The sequence below is a fragment of the Natator depressus genome, chromosome 4, assembly GCF_965152275.1.
Source record: "Natator depressus isolate rNatDep1 chromosome 4, rNatDep2.hap1, whole genome shotgun sequence".
Taxonomy (NCBI): domain Eukaryota; kingdom Metazoa; phylum Chordata; order Testudines; family Cheloniidae; genus Natator; species Natator depressus.
The window spans coordinates 136,347,850-136,373,104 of NC_134237.1; the positions used below are offsets into that span (position 1 = coordinate 136,347,850).

At 42.4% G+C, this 25,255-nt stretch overlaps 1 protein-coding gene across 2 annotated transcripts in view; it reads left to right on the top strand.

Annotated features, from left to right (window-relative positions):
- Positions 1–25,255, top strand: part of SFXN5 (sideroflexin 5) — a 168,437-nt gene that overhangs the window by 29,773 nt on the left and 113,409 nt on the right. For both annotated transcript variants that reach the window (XM_074951956.1, XM_074951957.1), the window contains 4 exons: positions 980–1,057; positions 17,556–17,582; positions 19,317–19,371; positions 20,954–20,979. In XM_074951956.1, the coding sequence (XP_074808057.1) occupies positions 980–1,057; positions 17,556–17,582; positions 19,317–19,371; positions 20,954–20,979 (186 nt within the window). The remainder of the gene's footprint in view (positions 1–979; positions 1,058–17,555; positions 17,583–19,316; positions 19,372–20,953; positions 20,980–25,255) is intronic.

The window sequence follows — 25,255 nt, forward strand, 5'->3', positions numbered from 1 at the left end:
TTAAAAACTGCCTTTTAGTGCAACATGAGGAAGTTGCTTATTTCTGTATGTGTTTGTGTGTGTATAATGGGTGGGATTTTAAAAAGGCCTCGGCTCTTGCCTAATTCTGATCTCATTAACTTCAGCAATCAAACTCCCATTAACTTCAGTGGGAGCAGAATGATGCCAACACTGATTCTGAAAATCTGGCCCAAATATATAGACAATATAGAGCAGAAACTGCATTGACTTCAGTGGAATTATCCTGCTCGACACTGATGTAGCTGAGATCAGAATCAAACATACTGTTTAATAATTGTTGGTAGATGTTGAAGTTTTGAGGGTGGCCACTCTGTGTGTGTGTTTTCTTTTAATAATACAGATTAATTATATGGGCTAGTGCCTCTTACTGCAGTTCTTGAGGTCTTGAATTTACTTTACCATATTTTTCAGTCCTTATGTAGGCAAAACTCCTTTTGACTTCAGTGGGTGTTTTGATGGTTTCTGGCATTTGGTGCAAGGTATGAATTGATTCCCCATAAATGCACTGTCCATTGCACCTGTGTAGGTCATTTTGTCCTCAAAAAAAGTATTTCCCTAGCTGCATTATGAATCCAGCCTCCTTCTTGAGATAGTAAATCAGATTTATCATTCTAATTAAGAAGACTTCAGCTGAACAGACTTTCTGATACCATTTGTGCCAGCATTCCTTGTTCTTTTGTGTATCCCACATAATTATTATGTATTATTAGATACTTGTACAAACAAAGAGGAAGCTGCAGTCCCTCTCTCAAGAAGCTGATAATATAAATCAAACACAGAAACATGTACTAAATGTGTATGTATATATAAAAAATACACCTATCCCGAGGCTTGCATAAAGAAGTGTGTTTTAAGACTTGCACGTGGCCCTGTAACCTAGATTCACAGCCTTAGGTCTAACGTGATCAGTGCAGAACAAATGTTGCTGATCATGCTTTATTGTTTTATGTATTTGCAGAGTCGTCTGAAAGGAGCTGTGCAGTTGCTGGAGGATTATAAACATGGGACTTTACCTCCTGGAGTCACCAACAAAGAGGTAATACATACGAGCGGTTGTTTACTGGGTTCTTACTTGTGCATGGACAACTACTTTACTGAAGAAAAACAAATTTCATGTATGATTTCAGAGTTGCAGCCGTGTTAGTCTGTATTCGCAAAAAGAAAAGGAGGACTTGTGGCACCTTAGAGACTAACCAGTTTATTTGAGCATAAGCTTTCGTGAGCTACAGCTCACTTCATCGGATGCATTCGGTGGAAAATTTCATGTATGTCTTTGTAGCCAGTCACTAGTTTGGTACTTTCCTGGGTTTGTACTGTCATGATTACCACAAGTTATCATCTGTTACTGATCTGTTTTTAGTAAGTGTTACTTTTTTTAAAATAAATCCTTAATGATGGTACAGCTGATGACTGTCCCAGTGCTGGGATCTCATCTGGCATTAGTTATAATGCCAGTATATGCTGCTTCTGGAAGGAACTGGATGTCTTACACTGGCTATTCCATGTTCTTTTTGGCACTGGGCATAGTAACTTGGTGTGTGTCACGTTAATACTAATAATTTCATAGAAATCGTAGAAATGTATGGCTAGAAGGGACCTTGAGAGGTCATCTGGGCCTTCTCCTCACACTGAGGCAGGACCAAGAATACCTAGGCCATACCTGACAGGTGTTTTGTTTTTGTTTTTTTGTGGGGGCTTTTGTTAGGCATTTTAAAAAGTTTTGCTGAGCAAAAGTCCACAAGAGGTGGTTTAACCTGTAAACATGTTAAATAAAAATTGTTATTAAATGTAAGCATAACATTTGAGTTTAAAGAATTGTGTCAATTAAGAATAACATTCATCACCAGCACCATCACTACCCTCCAGCTCTCACAAAATATGTATTTTGCTAGTTCTAGATCCTAAAAAATATGTTGCTTTCTTCACTAAACTGAAGTCTCTCACCAGGCATGTCACTGTGTCCATGTATTGGCAGCCAGAGTTGTCTATAAACCCTCCTTCTCTGAGGGGGTCACGTTAATTCTGATACAGCCTCACTGAAATAAATGCACTTACATTTTATGGCTCCTCCACCTATCTTGTCCTGGTTTATGATCTCACTGGGGCTCAGGTATGAGACAGGTGTCTGGACACCTCGGTGAGGCTGCAGTGTATGTGGTTTTCTTCTTTGACATGGTTACTGGCCTAGTGGAAGGGGGAAGCACCTTTGGCCTTTTGAGACAGTCCCACACGACATTCTCATAAGTAAACTAGGGGTGTGTGGTCTAGATGAAATTCTAGACGGTGGGTGCAAAACTGGTTAAAAGAGTCGATCTCTCTAGCTTGCTGAAGTCCTACAAGATATAGTCATACTTCTGTGAAACCCTTATCAGCTCTTTGAACAGCCCAGGCACAACCTACTATCAGGTCTTAGTCCAGAGAACATCTTGCTTTGAAGGAGCCGTTAAATTAATGTGCCACCTGACGTTTTCTAGCGAGTGTTCAGTTTTGTGTTACGCTAACCCTGCCAGTATCCAAAACTGCCTTCTTTCCATTCAGTGCATGTTGCCAAGGGTTCCCCGGCAGCAGCCAAAGGCGTAATAACGATGCTTAGTTTGTTTTCATTGCTTGGTGAAACAATTCCAGTACTTGAAAAATGAAAGTGTAAAAGACCATCAGAAAGTCTGTAACATCAAATATTTTCTCAATACATTTATTATCTCCTTGGCAGGGCTTTTAAAGAGAAATTTCGCCTTCTATGTAGATTCAACCTTCTGAAATGGAACAGTCGTGGACAGTTCCTTCCAGAACTGGCTTTTCTTAGCCCCTTACCTGCACTCTGCTCCTTATCTGCTCCTGCTTGCCATGACCCTCCTTACGAGGCAGATGCTGGAGTAAACACTCTTCATCCCCAGTTATCCTCTGGGGAAAGGTTCACAGCCTTGCAGCTACTTCCCGGATCCCAATAGGAGCACAGCCTTTGTTGGATTCAGAAGAAATTATTTTAGAAAGCTCAGCTGTTGCTCAATAGCATGAAACAGGGTAATCTTAATCTAAAAATCCTCTAGAAAATGCAAAGAAACCAGCCAGAATTTTGCACAAAATCAGGCCTCTTCCAGGCAGAGCAAATCGCCAGAGCTGATCCAGGCACAAAATAAGAAATATTTAGTTGTTGTTTTTTTTAAAGTAGAAGTATCTATGTAAAAAACATTACAGCTGCAAAGTGAAGTGCTCAAAAGCTAGGGAAATGCCACAGTTCCAGTCCATGTCCAGCCTTAACTCTGCCTCTGGGCATATACATTATAATACAGTCTTTGGTTCGATTATTTGTTCTGTTGCTCTTGTCTGCATTAGCTGAGCGTACGCTCCTATCAACCCCATAGGCTGCTCTTTCCTAACCACGTTCTGCCACTACTCCCTGTTCACTCTCTTGACACCTCTCTTTTGTGTTGTCATCCCTTCCTCCACTGGTTCCCTTCCCCACTCCTCACTTGCATCCACCATCTCCACCTTACCCTTGCTTCTCCCTTTTTGTTCTCCCCTTTGCCCATTCCTCACCCCCTCTCACCTCCACCAGTCCAAATTCCACCTCCACTTCCTCCTCTGTGCGATATTTGACCCAGCCTCCATCCCCACCAGTCCCATTTCCTGCACCCTGTCCCATCGCCACCTCTAGCCCTTCCTTTTCAAGCAGTCTCCCTGTCATCCTCTTCTCTTGCTCCCTCTGGAATACCAAGTGGTTGCACACACTGCATCTCAAAGATCACCATTATCCATGTTTTTTTTCGTCTCCTTCTCCCTCTATCTCTTGGCACTTACAGGAACTTTGGATCCCCTCTCCTGACACTGCTGCTGCAGCCACACCCTCACAGTGACCTCTTCTCTCACATGCTCCACCTCAAGTAATCTGCAAAGGAGTGAGGTGAGGTGTAGAGCTTCTCTTCTGCTGTTTCCAACCCTACCACTCTTTCTTCCTCTTCAAACACTCCTCCTGCCTCTTATCTCCACTCCCCCTCCATGTAGTCATCATCTACTGCCCCCAACTCCTCCCCATCCACCTTCCTCTCTGGCTCCTTTGCTCCCCCTTTTTCCTCACAGCACAACCTCATCCTCGTTGTCTTCAACTTCATGTTGACATGTTAGCTGCCCACTTACTCCTCCTACCCTCTTTGTTTGATCCGGGAACGATAGATCTGCTCTCCTGCTCACCAAAATGGCCACTAATTTAAGACTGTAACCTGTTCCCAGGGGCTTCCTAGGGAAAAGGGACACACTCAAACAGGTGAAAAATTCATCTAATCTGCTAGTAGCTGCTAGACTACTGATAACCTCTCATTGGGAAAAGAAAAATAGCTAAAAGTTAGAGGAGTGGTTCCAAAACATATGGGAGATGGTTGTTATGGAAAAACTCAATGCATCAATTAGGTACCCCGCAAAATTGTCAGAGGACAGATAGATATTTAGTTACTGTTTATTCAATACTAAAAGTACTGCCAAACCCCTCCCCGCAGCACACCTGTCCAATTATTTTGAATGTTAACATTTGACAGGCATGCATGGTTTGGTAAATATGAGTAGAGTCAGTAGTTTCACTCAGTTTAATAAAATCCCCAGAAATAACACAGCCTGGGTGGCAGAAAGAGGCTCACTCTGTAATATGATAATACTCTGTTAAACAAAGAGATTTGATGATTCTATTACTGCATAATGTTTCTCTAAACAAAAAGATCACCTCAGTGTCGTAATGATTAACACTTTAGATATTTACATGGCAATGATTTGTAAACCTGTTAAAACTTCCTAAATAATTACATTACAAAAATTTATCTTTTTCTTCTGGGGGAAAAAATCTAGTGGTGGCTTGGGGTTCGCCTGGTTTGTTGTTGTTGGGGTTTGTTTGTTTTTTTGAACTCTGCTATGAAGTAGATACATGAACACAACATATCTGAAAATGTTTTGACACAAGAGGTATCAGTATCTAATTTCAGTTTGGGAATGAAAACTGTATTCTGAAAAGTTAAAAAGGAAGTAATGAGAGAATCAGGCTTTCTGACATGTCTCTTAGGCCTGTTAGGAGCTAACAGTAGAGAGTTGTAGACCTGTCTAATAGCTTAGAGTGGCAGTGGTGTGATCCTTGCTGAAGGGAGAGAGAGTGTATCATCTGTCCCACCTTTCTCTGTGTACAGAGATACCTTTGTGTCACTGAGAGCCCTACCAGATTTTTGCCCCACCTGAGTGTTCCTTGGCACCTGTCAGCTTTCCCCCAGCTCCTAGTTTAAACAGTTCCATTACTGAGTTTGCAAAATCTTTTTCATTTGCATTCATTACAAGCTTCTATGCAGTGAGAGAGAGGCAACATGTTACATGTAAAGTGCCCAATCCTGCAAGCTCTTTGTTTGCAGATTTTCCCCTGGGTTCTTGAAGGGCCGCTGGTGGGATCAGGCTTTTACCATGAAACTCTGGTGGCTAGTGATATTTGAAAGGAGATAGATGAAAATGACACACACACTTGCACTCGGAGCCAATTTGCAGCAGAAGGTATAGACCGTAACACCTCCAATTCTAAACAGGGCAGCCATTCCCAGACTGCTTCCTGTGGGGAGCCTCCATTGGAACAAAAGCATTTTCATTTGAGGGAATAAATACTTCTCTGAAGAAGAATAGCAGTCATAAAAATATTGGTGGACTGAATAAAGCTGCATACTACTTAAGAGTGGCATTTTCTGCAGCCCAGACACATCCTCAAACCAAAAAGCTTCACCAACTGCAGACATTACGATGTGGCTTTTGTCCTTTATTTCCAGGCTTCTTTGCATCATTTGTCTAATTTGTAGAACTGCATCTGTGTCCTCTATTTGCAAGAGTCCCTTTTCCAACCTGAGCAACAGATCAGCACAGATTGGAAGAACAGATTGATGCTGGCATGTCAGCGGTGGTAAAAGTTGAAAGAAGCCGTACTTGATGGCTACCAGCTACACAGGGGAGAATTAAAGAATCCTTGTTTGACAACACGGCTGCTTTACTATTTTTATTAGTGCTGCACAAACATGCAATGCAGGAAAAACAGGTGCTTCTCCCAAGGAACTTACCAAAGGTTACTGGACATGGACAGTATTGCTTGGGCACTGTAAAATGCAGGGTGACGGTTTCCTGTTGAAGGACTAAATTAGGGAATCGGTGCTGTGAATGCTTTTTCACAAATTAATTTAAAGAACTGCAACATTCTTTCAACCCATCTCCCCGTGATGCTAGACTTTTATGTTACTGAAAGGGCCCACGTCTTCATCTTTCTGTGCTAAAGCCTATCGAGCTGTAACAACAAACCAGTAGAATCACTTCCCCGTAAACAACCTACCTGGTATGTTCAGCAAAACACATCCATCCCATTGCACCTTTTGTGTCCTGGTGTCCCTTTCCTTTGAATAAATCTCTATGGGAATGTCTGTGTGCTCTGGGATCAGCCAAGAGTGTAAACTATTGCTATTTAATCTTTGTATGACAGCCACATCCAGAGGTCCCCAGTCAGGATCAATGCAGCTCCCAGCGCAACAGACACCTAGTTACAGACTAAACGAGACAGACGGAAAACAGACCATGAAAGTATTTGCAGCAATTTTATATTCCTCCTGAACATCCTTCCTCTCACTCTTGCCCTCTGGGGGTGTGCCACAGCATCTATTTGTGGTCTTGCCACTAGGAGAGAACAAAGAGCCACAGTGTTAGTGTAAGTTCCGGTGCTGTATGCCAGTTGTACGTGGCTCACCGTGCATCACATAAGGACCTGCAAGATAAAGGCCGAAATACGCCTTAATTCTGCAGAGGTTTTTTTTGTACCAAGTTAACTATATCAGTTTAGAAACTGATATAGTTAAGTTGGTCCAACCCCTTAGTATGAATGAAATTATATTGGCCTAAAGGTGCTTATTTTGGTTAACTTATTTCCATAAATTTACATCCATGCTTTAGTATTGCACCAATGTAACTATTTTGGTTTCTGAACTGAGATAAGTAAACCAGTACAAAAAATGGTGTGTAGACCTGCCCTAAGTGACTTTTCCAAGATCACAGAGGGTGTCTGTGTCGAACAGTGCAATGAACCCAGGTTTCCAAAGTCCCAGGCTAGTGCCCTTAACACTGGACCATCTTTCTTCTCAAATTAAGCATGTGCGTAGGTGTCTGTGGAAACGGAACCCTAGATTGGGAGCTTGGTGCTGCCATAAAAAAGAGAAAAATCGTTCTCTCTTGCCACAGAGGGTAGGACAAGAAGCAATGGGTTCAAACTACAGCATAGCAGATTTAGATTAAATCTCATCAAAACTTCCTGACTGTAAGAACAGGAGGACAATGGAACTGACTGCCTAGGGAAGTTGTGGAAGCTCCTTCACTGGAGGTTTTCAAATAGAAGCTGGATAATCATCTGTCTTGGATGGTTTAGACACAACAAATCCTGCATCTTTGCAGAGGGTTAGACTAGATGACCCTTGTGGTCCCTTCTAACTCTATGGTTCTATGATTCTAGGTTCTGTGTTTTCTATATGTTTGTAGAAAACTGAGCACATTGTGAGAGCTATGGCAATATAAATGGAAAAGAACTGTCTATGTATTTCTCATGCACCCATCACTGCGGTGTCTTGACATTGAGATAACAAAGAAACAGCCTTTCCCCCTCATCTTTTTGGTTTTTTATTATTTTTCATTCTACCACCCTCAAGATATCTAACCAGAAATCTTCACCCTTTTAAACACAAGTGTGTCACTGAAAGAAATTGAATGAGCCACAGCAAGAGAGAAATGTGAGCTTTTGAAATGCATCCTCCTTTGTCCTAGGAGAGAGAGACTCTTCCTCCATCCAGCCCCGTTCCGTGAGCATTGGCTGAGCATGCACTCAGGCATGTCACTGGTAGCTTCTCACTCCTGAGCCTTTCCAAATGCAGTTTTGACCACTTTGTTGTTTTGAAACTGTTTCATTTCTTCCCCTATTAGTCTCAGTGAGGTGAAAAGAGACTCACCAGTATAATGGGCATATATTGATTACTGTGCTCTTCCTTCAATCGTGCTAACAGCAGGAAAAGCCGCTCATGCTGTCCCAGACACGGCAGAGAACAATGACTCTATTGAAGGCTAAACAGCATCCCTTTTAGAGAATAATAACTTTTCTTAACATTGTTAATGATGAGCAAAGAGGTCCATTTGCAGTAAACTGTACTCTTCCCCTCTCCGATCTGCTATTTCTTACCTACATTTTATCAGACGGCTGTATACTGGGTCTCCCATTGCTTCCCTTTCTTTTTGAGGGATGTTTTCTAATGGGCTGAGGACAGAACTGGGAGCACCTCTCTCCTGCATTTTAATCTGAACGGTGACACTCTGGCCCCATCGATACTGGGTGGAGAACAGAACCTGGAAGCAATGCCTAAAATCAGTTCCACCAAAACAAGATCCCAGCCAGGAAAATTAGTTCCCAACAGCCACCATTGTATATGTGTAAACACCCCACTCCCAACCACGATGCTCCATGTGTGAATCTTCCCTCTGATGCAGAAGGGGCTCAGCTGCCTGCTGGGCACCTTCCATCACCCGGAGCAGGTGTGGGTTCCTTGATTGGGGGGGGGGGGCGCAAAGGCTGAGCAGGCTTGGGAGAGGAATGGGCAGGCTGGGAGTAAAGCAGGTTGTTCTGCTGTCTTTCACACGTGCACACATCCACCCAGATTCATCACACTTAGGTAGGAAAGATAACACAGTCCCCAAGACGGTATTATGGCTTCTGCAGAGAATCACTGGCTGGCAGGAGTTTCTGGGGGCAGGGCTGGAGCAGGGCTGGGTAGCGCTCCCTCCCCATCCCACCCCCCTGCGGGACTGTCCCAGGCCCTGCTGCACCCCTCCAAATGTTCCTCTGCACCCCTGCACCCCACTACGAGTTGTGCCTCACAGTTTGGAGACCACTCTTGTAGACTCTCCTGGTGTGCAGTCAGTGTTCCCGAGAGCACTTTAGCGTAGTACTGTTTTAAACAACACTACATTAAAACACACTGGGGAACTTTTAGTTCTCACCAACAGGGTGTGCGCAATGCCGTAGTGCACATTAGAAACCACACCCCTAGTGCACATTACCCCACCGGGTAGATAAGTCCTGAGAGACAAGTACTGAGATATGTAAAGTAGTACTCCTTCTGCCTTTCTGAGATGGGGTTTGTTGCTTTGATGCACGTGAAAGCACCTGAAAATATACAGCCCTGCAGGAACCAATGCTCCATTGGCTAGTGGGAAGGAAAAGGCCTATAAGGCTGTCCAGTCCATATCTCACTTTTTGATTTAAGACCCAGAAAAAAAATCCCGGAGCATGGTAAACCACTGATGATGTGGTGACAAAATAAAGGTTGTGACAGAATACACCCCGTATTCACACCCTGCAAGCTATTGTAATAATCTTTGTACAAGGTATGCTTTGTAAGGTATCATTGGAAAACTCATAATTTGCTGGTCAGTATTGTCCTGGTAAGATATATGTGGTGACATGGTATGTGAAATTATAAGATTCCCCTGTAAAATGTTATTAACACATGTTCCAAACCCCACAGCCCCGCCTATTCAGAAGACAGGTCTGTCCTAAAGAAAGGAATGTGTGCTTGCCTTAATGACCATTTAAGGAGTAAACAGAGTATCAAACAGGAAGGGAAAACTAAGGAAGTTCAAACAAGTGGGAAAAAACCAGCAAGGAATATCCTTCCACATAGACTCTCTGTCTCCTGGTTCTCAGCTGGGAATGTTTTTCAAGAGGGGGACTGACACTATAAAAAGGAGGGACAAACACCCCAAGGCACGCCCCCTCTCTCTCTCCTTGCTAATTACATTCTCTGTACCTGAGAAGACAAAAGGAAACAGCCATTGGACTTTGGGGAAGGGGGTCCTGACCTGAAGAGTTTGGTCAGTAATCTTACTGGAAGCGTTTGGTGAGAAATTTTACTTGAATCTAATATAGTTTGTTAAATTAGGCACTAGTAAGCATTTGGTCTTTATTTTTCTTATAACCATTTCTAACTTCTATGTCTCTTTACTTATACTCACTTAAAATCTCTCTCTATATAGTTAATAAAATAGCAAAGCAAGTTTATCTAATCCAGTGTGTTTAAGTTGAAGTATCTGGGAAACTGTTTAAGGTAATAAACTGTTATATTATTCCCTTAAAGGAATAACAAACTTAATATATTTGTACTGTCCAGGAGAGGGTTGGGCAGTACAGGATATACATTTCTGGGGGATGATCTGGGACTGGGAGTGTGTTCGGATCACCCTGCTACATAACCAAGACTGGTGAGAGCCAGAGTGTAGCTGGCAGGGTGCAGTTACACACAGACAATCAGTGTGTGGCTTTGCTGCTGAAAAGCTGTTTGAGAGTGGCCCAGGTGGGAGCTACTACAGCAAGGCATTGTAAGGGACCAAAGGTTGCAGGGCGGGGGTGACAAAGCCCCCCCCTTATCTGGATTGTGCCTTTTTATGTCACAGAGATGCCCCTTGAAAATTGAAGTCCACCCTTGACAGCTGCTGGCTGCCACCGATAATAATGACAATAACTAATGCTTTCCATTCCTGCATCACCTTCCATTTGAGGATGTTTATAACAACTTTATAAAAGTTAATCTGTGAAGTCTCTCTAGATCCCCAGAAGGTCCATTTTATGAATGGATAACTCAAGAGCAAAGAGCTTGAGGCCCAAATTTTCAAACTTGGGTGCTATGGTACTTTGGCCCAGATCCACAAAGCTATTTAGACGCCTAACTCTCATTGACTTCAGTGGGAGCCAGACACCAAAATACCTTAGGAATCTTTGAAAATCCCAGCCTAAGTAAGTCAGGCACCCAACTCCCATGAATTTCCTTGTAATTCAGCGAGTCCTAAGCACTTGAAAGTCTATGGGAGTTGCAGGTGCTCACCATCTCTAGGTATTAAGCCCTACGTGTCTCAAGTTGGGCACCCCTTTCCCCCATTTTTAATGTTTGGGCCATAGTGACTGTGGCAGACCTGGGGCACCTCTTGACCCCTTGACTCTAACCACCTGACAACACTGAAGTCCTGTTTGATTCATTAATGTATGTACTAGCACTAAACAGAACCACTTAGCGGTCCTTGCTGTCGGCTTGAAATATTTCTCAGTGAACTTCCAAAGCAAAGTAAGTAGCACCCTGGTAGGGACAATATTTCTTCTGCTGGGAGTTAAACAGTTTTTTTTAAGGGGTTGGGAAAAAGAACAATGACAGGAGATGCTCTTGTACATAAAGCAAGCCTTGATGTATCACACATTCCAGTTACTATGCTGAAACACTCGGAATTCAGTGTGGGATAGATAATCCGAGCTTTGCTTTAGTAAATCTTTTACAGTTTCCAGAGTGAGAAACAACTGGCACTTGCTGACTGGGTGCAAACTCCAGACTGCTATCTCGTTAACATCGAAGTTTTGTGGGAGCAGGCAGGATCTTGCGAAAGAATGAGAAAACCTCCCTGTTAGAGCAAGAAAGAGGCTAGCAGGGTTCCAAATGAGACTTTTGTGTCATTGTCCAGAGAAACAGAGACAGTTACTTAACAACTACTCACTTCTTTCTAGTGATTCACTCTTAAGTCTTGTCTATACTAGGGAAATTTTTGCAAAGATTTATCACTGTTGCCAATTCCAGTGTAGATGGGCTCCTTGCAGCATTTAAACATGGTATCCTCTGAGCCTACCCAGGGTGGGTCTTTCCTTGCTTACGCAGGCTGGCAGTTCATCTACAGTAGGTCTCCAGTGTTGCTAACTCTGGTTTGAGCAACAATGAGAAATTTTTGCCAAAGTTTCCTAGAGTAGACAAGACTTCAGCATGTGAACAGAAAATAATCCACTCTCCGATCCATGGACTCTACATGTTACTGCAGTTAGTGAAAGGAGAATTATTCCCTTCAAATTACGCAATTAACGCTCATATTTTTACAATCAGATATGTTAACGGATAAGCTTGGTGTTGAAGTGTTCTTTATATTTTTTGGTTGAAGAGTTACTTTCAAGTGTTGTCTTATACAGTGGAACTTGTATTTAATTTAGGTGAAATATATAGGTTAAAGGTATAAACATAATTCAGTTATTGTCCCACATTAAACAGTGTGAAACAAGGTTTGAGGTTTGGTAAACAGAGGTTTTGGCTTGGTTAGTGCCATGGTAAATACACCATTTAAACTCCTTTTACCTTTTTTTTTATTTAAGATAAAGAAAGAAAAGAAAAATAGTTTTAAAAAAAAAGGTTTCAGAGTAACAGCCGTGTTAGTCTGTATTCGCAAAAAGAAAAGGAGGACTTGTGGCACCTTAGAGACTAACCAATTTATTTGAGCATGAGCTTTCGTGAGCTACAGCTCACTTCATCGGATGCATACTGCAATTTCCACAGTATGCATCCGATGAAGTGAGCTGTAGCTCACGAAAGCTCATGCTCAAATAAATTGGTTAGTCTCTAAGGTGCCACAAGTCCTCCTTTTCTTTTTAAAAAAAAAGAGAGAGAAGAAATGGAAAGTATTGAGGCTTTCATTTTAACAGCATCCCTTTTTCCCTTTCCCTTTAGCTGGAGAGAATTTTAGAAGCAAACCCCCTCCTTTGTCAGACAGTCTCTTAGATGGTATCAAAGACGGTAATAATGGTCCTGCCGGGGAAGAGAAAAGAAGTGAGTTGAGATGGGCTGGAGTTGTTGTTAAAGTTGGATCCTGTTTCATCCCAGGCAGTGGTTGGGTTTCAGCTGGAGCTGGTAGAGGTGGTGATGTCATCTGGGACCCTCTCTCTGCCCCAGTCTGGTCAGGACGTCTCAGGATCAGGATGATGAAAGCCAGGATCCCAGTTGGTGTTGGGGGTGGCAGTCATGATGGTGAAGCTTGTTCTAGTAGCCAGTTTTTCTCCTTAAAATCTCTTATTTTAAGCTCTCTCAAAGGGAATGGTGGGCAGAATAGCCCATCCCCTCATTATTTTGTTCACCAATTAGGTCGTTTCTGACACATGAATTTTGGTTAGCTGATTTTTTTTCCCACTTATTTATTTATTTTTTATAAAGCATGATTTGTAACACAGTCCCTTAGTTGCTTTAGTTAGTATGCCTTTATGTTTGGACTAATTTTAATTATTTTGTCTCCTTTTCCTACCTTTGCCCATCAGCATTTGTTGTTATAGGTTATTGTGACATTTTGTGAATTTTTATGTACTTTATCCAGTTTGGCTCACAATTAGGGCAAATTTGTAGGCCCAGTTATTACAACGAACCCCAACTGAGTAAAGCTCCTGTTTAACCAAAGATCAGTTACCATTCCCCTGGGGTTACTTGGGTTTGTGTCTCCTCACTGTGCTCTGGGTCTTCCAAGCCTGTGACAAAGCCGTGCTGCCAGACACATCCAGCCTTAAGGAAGTGAGTAGGAAGAAGAGCTGTGTGGTTGCACTCTGCGTTCATGGAGCTTTGTGGTAGAGCTTGTTGGGAGGGTGCATCTAGCCTACTTCATTATCTGCTGTTAAGCTCTGTAGGAGCATAGTTACAGGGGAGCTCTCTGCAATTTAAGCTCCTTTTCTACAAATCTCCAGGGATCCCCAATTATCTGATGCGTTTGGGTGTTATCCCCTCCAACTTTTGAATAATCACAGTAGAAACTCCTGGGGATGTCTTAAGTCCACATAAAAAGACAAGGAGTCCTTGTCGCACCTTAGAGACTAACAAATTTATTTGAGCATAAGCTTTCGTGAGCTACAGCTCACCTCATCTGTAGCTCACGAAAGCTTATGCTCAGATAAATTTGTTAGTCTGTAAGGTGCCACAAGTACTCCTTTTCTTTTTGCAGATACAGACTAACACGGCTGCTACTCTGAAACCTTAAGTTCACATGTTCTTGTTGTTTACACAAATCTCTGGTGCGTCAGTAACAAAGTAGTAGGGTCCCTGCTCTTGGAACTGAAGGGAAAATAGCATCTTGGAAATCATGGATTAAAAAGTACTAGCTTGTCATCAACTAGTTTGAGAGCTATTAGACTATAGAATCATAGAATATCAGGGTTGGAAGGGACCCCAGAAGGTCATCTAGTCCAACCCCCTGCTCGAAGCAGGACCAATTCCCAGTTAAATCATCCCAGCCAGGGCTTTGTCAAGCCTGACCTTAAAAACCTCTAAGGAAGGAGATTCTACCACCTCCCTAGGTATAATCTTGGAGCACTTGCAAATGGCCCCTGGAGCTAATTCCTTCACAGTGGTGAAGCATGTGTCAATGAAACAGGAGGCAGACCTGTCATCCTAAAAAGTTGCAGTGGCCATAGACTGAGCCACTGCCCCCTGCCCGTTTGGGTTGCTTCACAGAAAGTGAAGTCTTTTTTAAATGGTTTGGTTTGCTCTGGTTTTCTTTTGTTTGTTTTTTTTTTACTTGATGTTTCTTTTGTGTAAATCCAAGTTTGAACACATTTGCCACTAATACCAAAACAGGAGGGGTAGCAAACACTTGGAGAGGACACAAACTGCAAAGTGGCTAGTGTGACAGGCATGGCGATTTCCTGCAGTATTCTGGGTAAACTTTAATGGATTAAGTTAAAGTACTTTGGGAGTACATTGTATTAAAAATGCAAATGGTAATGTATTATTTTGGGTTTGCATATAATGTCTCTAGGGGGCAGTCATGATTAATGTAAACCCTAGGAAGTGTTAAGAGCTTCAAAGAACTATTTCAAACAATAGGCAGACAAGAACGAACTTTTAAAGTGAAGTGGGTTTTCCAGGAAATCTCCAGGGGGAAGTGTATGCAAGCATAAACTCCTCCATCTGTGCAAGAATTCAGCTTTTAGAAGCTTCACCCTTAGGAGGGAACCTTGGTCTGCTCATCACTTGTTACATGAGGACAAGATCAGAGGCCCAAACTGTATAAAGAAGGGACTCTCAGATTCATGGATATTCTTGTTCTGAACAAAAGGGGTTATGAACTTGTAACCACAGTAGAGCCCCTGGGTGGGGTTTGAAGGACTGACACCTGCCAGAGCTCTTGTTTGAGTTGGGGTGATCTCTGGTAAGCTTATTAGCATGTGTGTAGGTTCTTCTATTGTTTTAATATGCTTTCTCTGTCATGCTTTCCCCTTAAGAATAAATGTGCTTGCTTAGAAAGAGTGGTGTGGTAACTGTGGGCAATTACTCTGTTTATAGCCTCTGTGGAGAAAGCAAAGCAGGCCTGCTTAGGCAGTCTGACTTTCTGGGGAACTCTCAGTGTAAGCAGGGAACTGCGCAGCCTGGAAAAACCCCGATCAGGGGGGAGAGAAATGTGGGTCTCCGCTCAAGAGAGATGACAGCTGAGGATCTGGGAGCCTAGAGTGGGTGACCTTGCTGAACCATGAAGGGGAAATTCAGGTGCCCTGAATGGTGACACATAGTATATAATTCTATGTTATTAATGTACAGTAACTCCTGTGTGAAATAGGAACACCTGTGGTAGGAGACCGCCCAAAAGTAGCCCCTTATTTAGAAACCATGGGCTGATTCAGACCAGCATAAATCTGGGATAACTCTACTTACTTTAGTGCAAATGCTTTGGATTCACAGTAGTCTAAATGAGATCAGAATTTGGCCCCCCATCTCTAACATGGCCAGAGAAAGTGTGAATGGAATCCCTAGCTAAAACAGAGACCTGCTGTCAGCAGCCAGCTACTGGCTGGCAAAACCAACTACTCACAGTGTTGAATCTATTGGAAAAATGTTGCAGACTTGCTGAAAACAGAAAATGAATTAGAGGATAAAAAAAGTGAAAATGAGCTGGCAGAATCTTTAGGTGACTCATCAGGTGCATCTTGTAAAGTCGGTTTCTGGGAAGCAGTGGGATAATCCAGTGTTCTGAGAATATTTGCTCTGCAGCAAGGAAAAGCAGAAATATTGATACCAGTTAGTGAAATTAGATACCTTGACCAAAATGCCCATAGAACCTGCTCAGAAACCGCCCGTCCTTCCTCGTGGACTGTTTTTTCACTAGTGCATTTGAAAACAGAGTCAGCTGAACGGAGAAGCTAAAGGCCAGTTCTTTGCACCCATGTCTAAGATCATGCCAGAAAATACATGGTCTTTGCTGTATAATGCATTTAAAAGAGGTAGAAACACACAGTAGAATTCCTCTTTTACTGAAGGTGTTTTTTGTTTAATATTCTGAAGGTCAGTTATTGTTTTTTATACCATTATGCATATGCTGTATTAAAGAGGCTGCATGGTCCAGTATGTAGGGCGCTAGCCTGGGATTTGAATTCGTCTTGGTTTAATTCCTTTCTTTGCCACACACTCCTGGTGTGACCTTGGACAAATCACTTACTTTCTCCATGCCTCTGTTTCCACTCTGTACAATGGGGATAATAGCATTGCCCTACCTTACTGTGGTGTAGTGAGGATAAATACACTAAAAATTGTGAGAGGCTCAAATACCACAGTAACTGACATCAATAGTTATTCTAGATTTACACCTTTGTGAATTAGATCGGAATCTGGGTGTAGATAATTACTAGGTAATAGGGATTGCTGATAGCTATGGGCCAATTTCTACTATGCTTCCTCACCTGGAGGTAGTACCTTACCCCGTGAATATTTCCATTGAAACCTACTCCTCAAGGGCTTTGATCCTGCACCAAGTCAATGCGAATTTTTCCATTGACTTGAATGGGAACAGGACCAAGCCCAACGTGAGAGAGGGTGGCACAATCCTATAACTTACATTTAAAAATTCCATACCTTAAATGACTGAACCACCAAATTCTGCACAAAGTGAGTCTATGTTGGATATTCTTTTCTCTCTCTCTTACTCGCATCCTCCTTTCCTATTCTTTTCAATTATTTGTTACATCCACTTGTTTCATTTTGTCATAAAGTAGATTGTAAGCTGTATGGGACAGGGACTGTGACTTTTTGCGGTGGTGCCCTGCCCCTGATTTGGGGCCTTTATGTGCTATAAACAATAATAAAAACATGTATTTTATGAATATTCATTACACCTTCCTTTTCAGTGAGCATTCTTCAGTGAAAAAGATTTTCCTTGCACAATTGTTTGTGGAAAAGTGAAAAATGGGCCACTCGTCCTATTGAAGCTAATGCATAGTTTGTATTTGAATGAATGTTTGCAAATACCTCACTGCAGTGTTTACTCACCTTAGAGTGGAATGCCCTCCACTGACATCAGGTGGGAGTCTTGGGAGCTCATTCAAGGTGTTATTGTGCTAATCAGATGTGTACACAAAAAAGTAAAGAGGGCAGTGTTCCTCATCTCAGAAGCTTACAATATAAGGTCTGAATTCTGCCATTCTGTCTTCTGTTGAACAGTGTCTTCCTCTCCAAGTGGTATCATTCATTTCAGTAGAACTACTGGCTCTGATAAGGTACTTCTCAATGTGGGTAAAGGTGGCAGAATAGGGCCCTTAATAACCATCTCTGACATCCAGAGGAAAGTTCTTTCTTAGAGCGATTCTCCCCGTTCCTTTAATGTAACAGATCAGAGGATTAATGTGGGTTCTTCTGTGCTGATGTTTTAAAAACTAATATTTTATTTTATTTTTCTAGCTTTGGGGAGCTCAAAAAATAAAGCAGGTAACATGCTTTTAAATATTTTATTCCTCTTTTAAAATATCACTATTCCCTTCTGTTTTTCCTAAATGGGGGGAAAGGTGGTGCTTCTTTCTCTGTCACGGTTTTTCAGTTACATTTTCTCTGACAAGATAAAATAGCATGTGCAAATAAGTTTTTCCCCACACAAGAGTCTTAATTTTATTTTATTGTTTATATATAATTTTATGTCTTCATTTTCTCCCATTTATCTAGCCTAGAGTTTTCCTGGTCTCCACATTCCCATTAACTGGTTTGACATTTCTTCCATAACAATAAAAACTCTGTTATATCTTTACCCTGGACAATCCCAAAACACTAGCAGACTGAGTCTCACCCCTGTTTACACCAGTTTTTACACTGGTGCATCCTCACTGGCTTCATATAGAGATCTGGTCCTTATCTGCCTAAGGTGAGAAAGACCAAAGGTGACTTTTATGGACAGCTGTAGAATGGAATAAATTGGTGGTCTCAGTCCAGTCCAGTTCTTAATGAACAGGTGTCCACAGCACAAAACTACCACAGTTGGCTCCTTTGTAAGTGGTCTCCACAGTGAGGCCAAGAACTGGATGGACATGAAGGCTGAACTTCTCACTACATAAAGTAGTGCAATGAACCATTATGGTAGTCGATAGGATTTTACTGGAGAATTCTTTGTTTCAGTAGCACCAGATGACCATACAATCATGTTTTCAATTGGCAACACGATGGTCAGTCTCTGTTGGATTTCCATGCAAATGTCCATGCTTGCCTCAACCTGATTTACAATACATGTGAATGGAGAGAGCTTTCGTTATTGTTATAGATTATTGAGAGACTCTTCACCCTTAATCCGAGGAAAATGTATACATAGATTTAGTAGGAATGGGGGTTGTGAGTAGAACCCATCGTGTATAAAGTCAGGAAGAGTTAAATAAAAACTGTCATTTCAGAAAATATGCTTTTAATTTTATAATCACAGGAATTTCTGAACAACTCAATTTACTGCAGGAGAGCTGAGTAACACTTCTGAATAATTTGAATTTAAAATCTGTCCTGAACATTTGCTTAGAACTGATTTTTTTTTTTCTTCAAAAACTTTACTGTATCAAAACTTCAAACCTACGCACAGGACAGGAGAGCTACATTGCACTGATTTAGGTTGCTGCTTCCCATCTAATCCACTTGACAATGACTTATTACTATCTAATGGCTGTTAGTGTCTTGTGTACAGTGAATTTAGTCTGAGTGTCCAGATTACAAAACCACCAACAAAGCCAGCCTCATTGTTAGCAATCTTGGTAGAGACACCAAGGACAGAGTGGGCCATGGAGACTAAATTCTATTCTTGTCCCTAGAGGTAGTACCTCCCAGGTCAGGGTTAAAGCACATTGATGCATGTTCTTTGTGGACATTGCTACTGCTCATTATGTACCTGTTCTATACTTCTGTCTCCAGCGTTGTCAGGCTGTCACTTCTCATTAGCACTCAGTTATGTCAAGAATTTTTAAAGGAGCAGAAAACCAATAAGCAGGAGGAGACTACTGAATGGTCATGGGCCACTGATCTGTGCTGCAAAAGCCACATGGAGCATGCTGCTTACGCTGCTGTAGAGACACGTACGTGTGTCTCTCTGCTCTCCGGTTAAACATATTGTACATAATGGGAAGGGTCAGGCTCTTTGCTGCTTGCCAGCCACTTCCATGCTTTCACCATGTCTATTTACTGATTGTTTTGTAGGCCATCATACATCCCGATACTAATGAGAAGATCTTCATGCCTTTCAGAATGTCAGGTAGAGTATATCCTCTAATTAGTGTACTTATCTGTTTACTAATCTTACTGAAAACACATAGTCAATGTTATAATCCCATTTTTCTCCCAGTTCTTTCTCTGAATATTTTAAATGTTTAGTGTCTGCCTCATTCTTCTCCATACCCCCTGGACATGTGAATGTGAACTGTAGCTTACCTCATCTCTGGCCTTTCTAAAGTGCCCATCCCTGCGGTATCCAGGCACTCTATTTAAGTGTTAGCATTCATTTTAACCTCGGAGCAAGGAAAGAAAGCTGCCACATAAACAAACACTCTGGTACTTTCTTCCACTAAGGAGAGTGGGTTGGGCCACGTACCACAGCGATGGGCATAGTAGAAGAACCTAACTAGAACAGAATTCTTGGAAGGCACCTTCCACACCGCCAACCCATGTTCTTTCTCCCTCAGAGACAGAGTGCTTTTCTTTTGTGCCATACTACATCCAGCCTTGGTGTGAGACAGCTGCTGTTGCACCATTAAATCAGCCTCTTCTTCCCCCTCTTTTCAGAAGTGTTCCATCCCTTGAGGCAAAAGAGCACTACCTTCCTTTACTGTGGATCAAGCTGTGGCTGTGTTTGTGGGGCAATTACTGTACAGAAGTGTTCCTTTGGTACCTTCTTGGGAGAGCAACCAGCAGGGAGAGTCTGAATCCCCTTTTAGAAGGGACCTTTATCTGGTTTCTAATGTGCTGTGCTGGGAAATGAGCTCACGCGGTGGAACAATCTGTGAGCGTGGGAGAAATGGCAGGATTGGTGCTTCATTCTCTAAAAACTTTTCTCTCCCCTGTTCTGCCACTGACTTGCTGTGTAACTTTGGGCAAATCATTCCACCTCCCTGGGCTATGGCATCCCTGTCTGTCAGCTGGGGTTGTGAGGCTTCATGCATTAATGTTTGTAACGTGCTCTTAGACTCTCTGGTGAGAGGCGCTGTAGCAGAGTAAAGTGTGGTAACTGGCAGCTCTTGCTGAGGGAGGCGATATGTGGAGCGTGTGATTTTTGTAGAGGGCCACTGATATTTCGGGTAAGGGCTTGCCCACGCTAGAGTGTTTCCATTTTAACTATACTGTTATAGCTAAAACAGTACACCCTCCTTCCTCCAATGTGGATGCAGCTACAGCTGTATAACTTACTCTGGTTTGGGAAGAGAAAAAAGATGTACCAGTATAAGGCTCCTGTATATTGTTATAACTACATCCATGCTAGGGTTTATATATCAGGATATTGGTAAAAATATTGCATCCCTAACCAACGTAGTTATACCAGTGTTACTTTTCTAGTGCAGGCGAAGCCTAAAAAAAACCTTGGTTAACACTTAAAACACCCAAGAGCTGAGAAGGGAAAGTGAGGTAAGAACTGTGAGTCCATTTTTCTCTCACTCCTGATTGTCAAGCTGTAACTCCACTAAAGTCACTGGAGTTACACGGGTGCAAACAAGAGGACCCTCAGACTCATGCCCTATGTGTTTCCTATCCTATGTTTATAGCAGCACCAGGTTTCTCAGGTGTGATACCTCCTTAATCTCTGTGTATTAAAATGTGCGTATCTTTCTTTCTTTTTTTTATAGGTTACATTCCTTTTGGAACACCCATCGTAAGTATTTTAGCATCTCTCCCCACCCGGTCTGAGTGTAACAGGAAATGCATTTTTTAGCACTCACATAGAATTCTCCAAATTCCACACTACTTCGGTGTGACATTCACAAAATGTTCACACCTTTCCCATCACACGTTAGCGAGGGTTTCATTGTGCAAAATGTGCCCTGATGGATTTAGATTGTCATGTTTAAGGTTGTTTGCCTGTTACACGTTATTCACCTCCTTCCCTGCACATAGCATCCTGCTATTTTTGTAATATCTTCTAGTTTTTGGTTAATCTTCTACCTGGCTCTTTCTCCAGAAAGATAATGGGTCTGACTACACAGCAATTAAAAACCCATGGCTGGCCTATGCCAGCTGACTCAGGCTCGCGGAGGCTCAGGCTAAGGGGTTGTTTAATTATGGTGTAGATGTTTGGATTCAGGCTGTAGCCTGGGCTCTAAGACCCTCCAGCCTGAGCCTGAAAGTCTACAGTGCAATTAAATAGCCCTTTAACCCAAGCCCACAAGCCTGAGTCAGCTGGCATGGGCCAGCCGCAGGTGTCTAATACCCCAAGGTGCACTGATCACCTGTAAAATGTAACTTCTGCATTGGTCTTCAGATCCTTCCTCCTCTGTATAATTGACAAGCTGCTTCCAGAATGTGACAAACCTAGTGAGAGCCCCGCAAACTCAAGAGCTACGTCACAGTACCCAGGATTATTTGACCCTCCCGCCCCCAATAACTCCTTTCCCCCAATGAAAATCAAAATCCTCTCTAATGAACAGTTGAAAAGTCATTAGTTATGGGTTATTGCTAAGTGTGCATCTCTCAGTTCATGTTTGTTATTTTCAGTTGACTATATTAACATTTGGGGACAATATCTTGAGTGAAGGCCAGGATAGAGGTTTCCCTGACTGCATTTATAATGCTTAAACTTCAATTACTCCTCACCCTCTGCCTGTGAAGTAGCTAAGTATTACCCCCATTTTACGGATTGGGAAACTGAGGCACAGCAATTTTAAGTGACTTGCCCCAGGCAACATGGCAAGTTGATATCAGTACCATGATGAAAAATTCATATACTTTTGGATTCCAGCTTTTTTTTTTTTTAAATCCTCGAGATCATGCTGCCTCAACTATTGTAAAGATTGAAATCTGCTGGGTGAAACTTCATAAACCAAGTGCATTGAGGCATACAACACTCAGATTCATAGATATCAAGGCCAGAAAGGGCCATTGTGATCATCTAGTCCAGGGATCGGCAACCTTTGGCACGCAGCCCATCAGGGAAATCCGCTGATGGACCGGGACGGTTTGTTTACCTGCAGCGTCTGCAGGTTCAGCCGATCGCAGCTCCCACTGGCCGCGGTTTGCTGTTCCAGGCCAATGGGAGCTGCGGGAAGTGGCGCGGGCCGAGGGATGTGCTGGCCACTGCTTTCCGCATGCCCCATTGGCGAACCTCGGCCGTGGGAGCTGCGATCGGCCGAACCTGCAGATGCTGCAGGTAAACAAACCGTCCCGGTCCATCAGCGGATTTCCCTGACGGGCCGCGTGCCAAACGTTGCTGATCCCTGATCTAGTCAGACCTCCTGTATGGCAAAGGCTGTAAAACTTTCCCCAAATAATATCGAGAGCATTTTGTTTAGGAAAAAACGTCCAATCTTGATTTAAAAATTGCCAGTGATGGAGAATCCACCAGGACTCTTGGTAAATTGTTCCAGTGGTTAATTACCCTCACTGTTAAAAATTGACACCTTATTTCCAGTTTGAATTTGTCAGGTTTCCAGACATTGGCTCATATTATACCTTTGTCTAGTAGACTGACGGGCCCATTACCAATTATTTGTTCCATAAGCAGGTACTTACGAACTGCGATCAAATCACCCCTTCTCTTTGTTAAGCTAAACAGATTGAGCTTGAGTCTATCACTATAAGGCATAAGAGTAATGATCCTCTCCAAGGAAGGTGATAACATGGTCACCAAAATATAGAGGTTAAAATTAGTCTTGTTAATTTGTTGTAACCTACATTTTGGTGGCAACTTGTGGTGGGACATTATTTTTAAAAAAAATTACGTTAAACAGAAATGAGTTAACGATCAAATTGACAATGAAATCGGCCCAAATCCAGATCTGTCAGCGGAGCTGAGAGCTGTCAGATGAGTCCAATTTCACTAGCTGTAAAGGATAAACTGGAACCTCTTGTCTTTTTTTTTAAAGAAGCATCTTCAAATGTTAAAATTAAAATGTAACATTTATGCCAATCTATCTGTGAAATTTAGTGACAAAATTGGCAGCCTGCTCTAGCATAAAAACAGTGTGAATCTTACATTGAACATAGGGGGATGGGATTTCCTCGAGCAAAATGATTGTGCAGCAGTCTTATGGTTCTAGCCTAGGACAAGACACCAACTTAGGAAGAGGCTTCATCTGAGCTTACTTAACTCAGCAGCATAGCCTAGTGGGTAGGGCGCTGGAGTCAGAGTCAAGAGAGCAGGGTTCCATGCCTGGCTGTGCTACTGGCCTGCTGAGTCACCTTAGGCAAGTCACTTCTACCACCATGTGCCCTTTGTAAAAGGGGGAAATACTTGCCTCCCTTTGTAAAGTACTTGGGGATGAAAAGCAGTCCGCAGTGTTGCCAACTCCTGCAATTTTATTGCGAGTCTCATTATATTTGGCAATTTTCTTAAATCCTCAGCTCCTGGATTTGTGTGATTATTTGGGAATCTGTTTTTAATTTCTTTCTTGGGTTCTGATTCATGGTTTTTGGCTGCTTGGGACTGGCAATACTGCAGTAGATAAGAGCTGAGTACTATTGTTAATATGGACTCACAGATAAATCCACTTTCCTTAACCAGTAGGAAAGGACTTTGGTTTTGTAAACATAAAGATCCCTCTTGCTAATTCATCCCACTTGACCTCTTTCAACTAGAGTCTTGTCAGAATCAGCAAATCTTTAGGGAAAGCATCTACATCTCTTGGCTTCAAAGCCACAATGACCATCACATCAGTCAGGCAATTAGAATTTGGTGGTTGATATATTTCTGGTGTTTAGGGTTTTTTATTTTGTTTTCCTTTTTAGCTGTTTTTTTTCCTTGACAGTAATTAAAAGTGAAGCTGTACATTCCTTGGCAGACTCTTGCACATATGGAGAGTTTGCATTAAATGTGCCTCTTTCAGTCATGCAGATTTCGGGTGTTCTTTTTCTTTTCTTTTAGTCTCTTTCTTGTTTTCTTCCACTGAGGTTCAGATTATAAATGACTAATGTTTTGGGCTGCCTCATCTTCCCCAGTCTTTTTAACCCGTTGCCTCTTGGGGCCAAATTCAGACCTGTTGGAATGAGGTGCAACTCCTATGGAAATATCTGGGCCAAGTTTGCTGATAATGTAAATCGTGGTGTTAGTTACATGCTGGGTGTAAATGGTAAGTTAGTGTAACTCACTGATTTGGCACTCAGCAGGCATGCAAAGTAGGTGTAACTTATATTTCAAGAAAGAGCGTAGGAGGAAAAATCAACTTAACAGGAAGGTGTAAACTAAACCAGCCCTTCCAACCTTTTTTATACCCTCTTTTTAGTTGTTGTTTCTCGCTTCTGGATTCTTAGGCTGTGAGTTGTACCCCCAAAACTGATGCAGCTGCAAATGAGTGGTGATCATGGGCTCACCTCCCTTCCTTTTGACTGATTCTTTTGGCTGTTATATCAGGTTTTACCCTCCCCTCATCCTCGGCATAAATAAGATCAGAGAGGATGGCCTAGCCCAAAGTCCAAGAGTGTGGGTGAATCCACAGCCTAGCCCCGAGGTCAGAGTGGTACTACGAGGAGCATTTTTTCTCCTGGTAACATGGGCTCCTATGAAAAATGCACACACTCAGGAATAAATTTGATTTGGTGGGCTCTGAAATAGACAGTCTTCACATTACAGATCCACGCTTGTCTTTCCACTCTAATTCCCAGAGAATTAGGTAGCTGGAGGGGAAAAAAAATAAAAATGTGAAGGCATATCCCGTTATATCTACCCATTAGCTGACAATTCATCTCACTGGGAGCTTTGTTTGCGGGTTAACCTAAGGAGTTCCTTTATACTTCCTTCCCCATCCCTCTTCAGTTCCCTGCATTGTGGCACCTTTTCTCTTGTGGAATGGGACACAGCCTTTCTGTGCTGCTCCCTACATACCCATGTGAGGCCCAATATCCCCATCCCTATTGGCCCAGTGAACATGGGACTGAACTCATGGCCCAGATTTGGACCTCTAGGGTTCTTGTAACTGTGGGTGTGAGGAATGTAAACT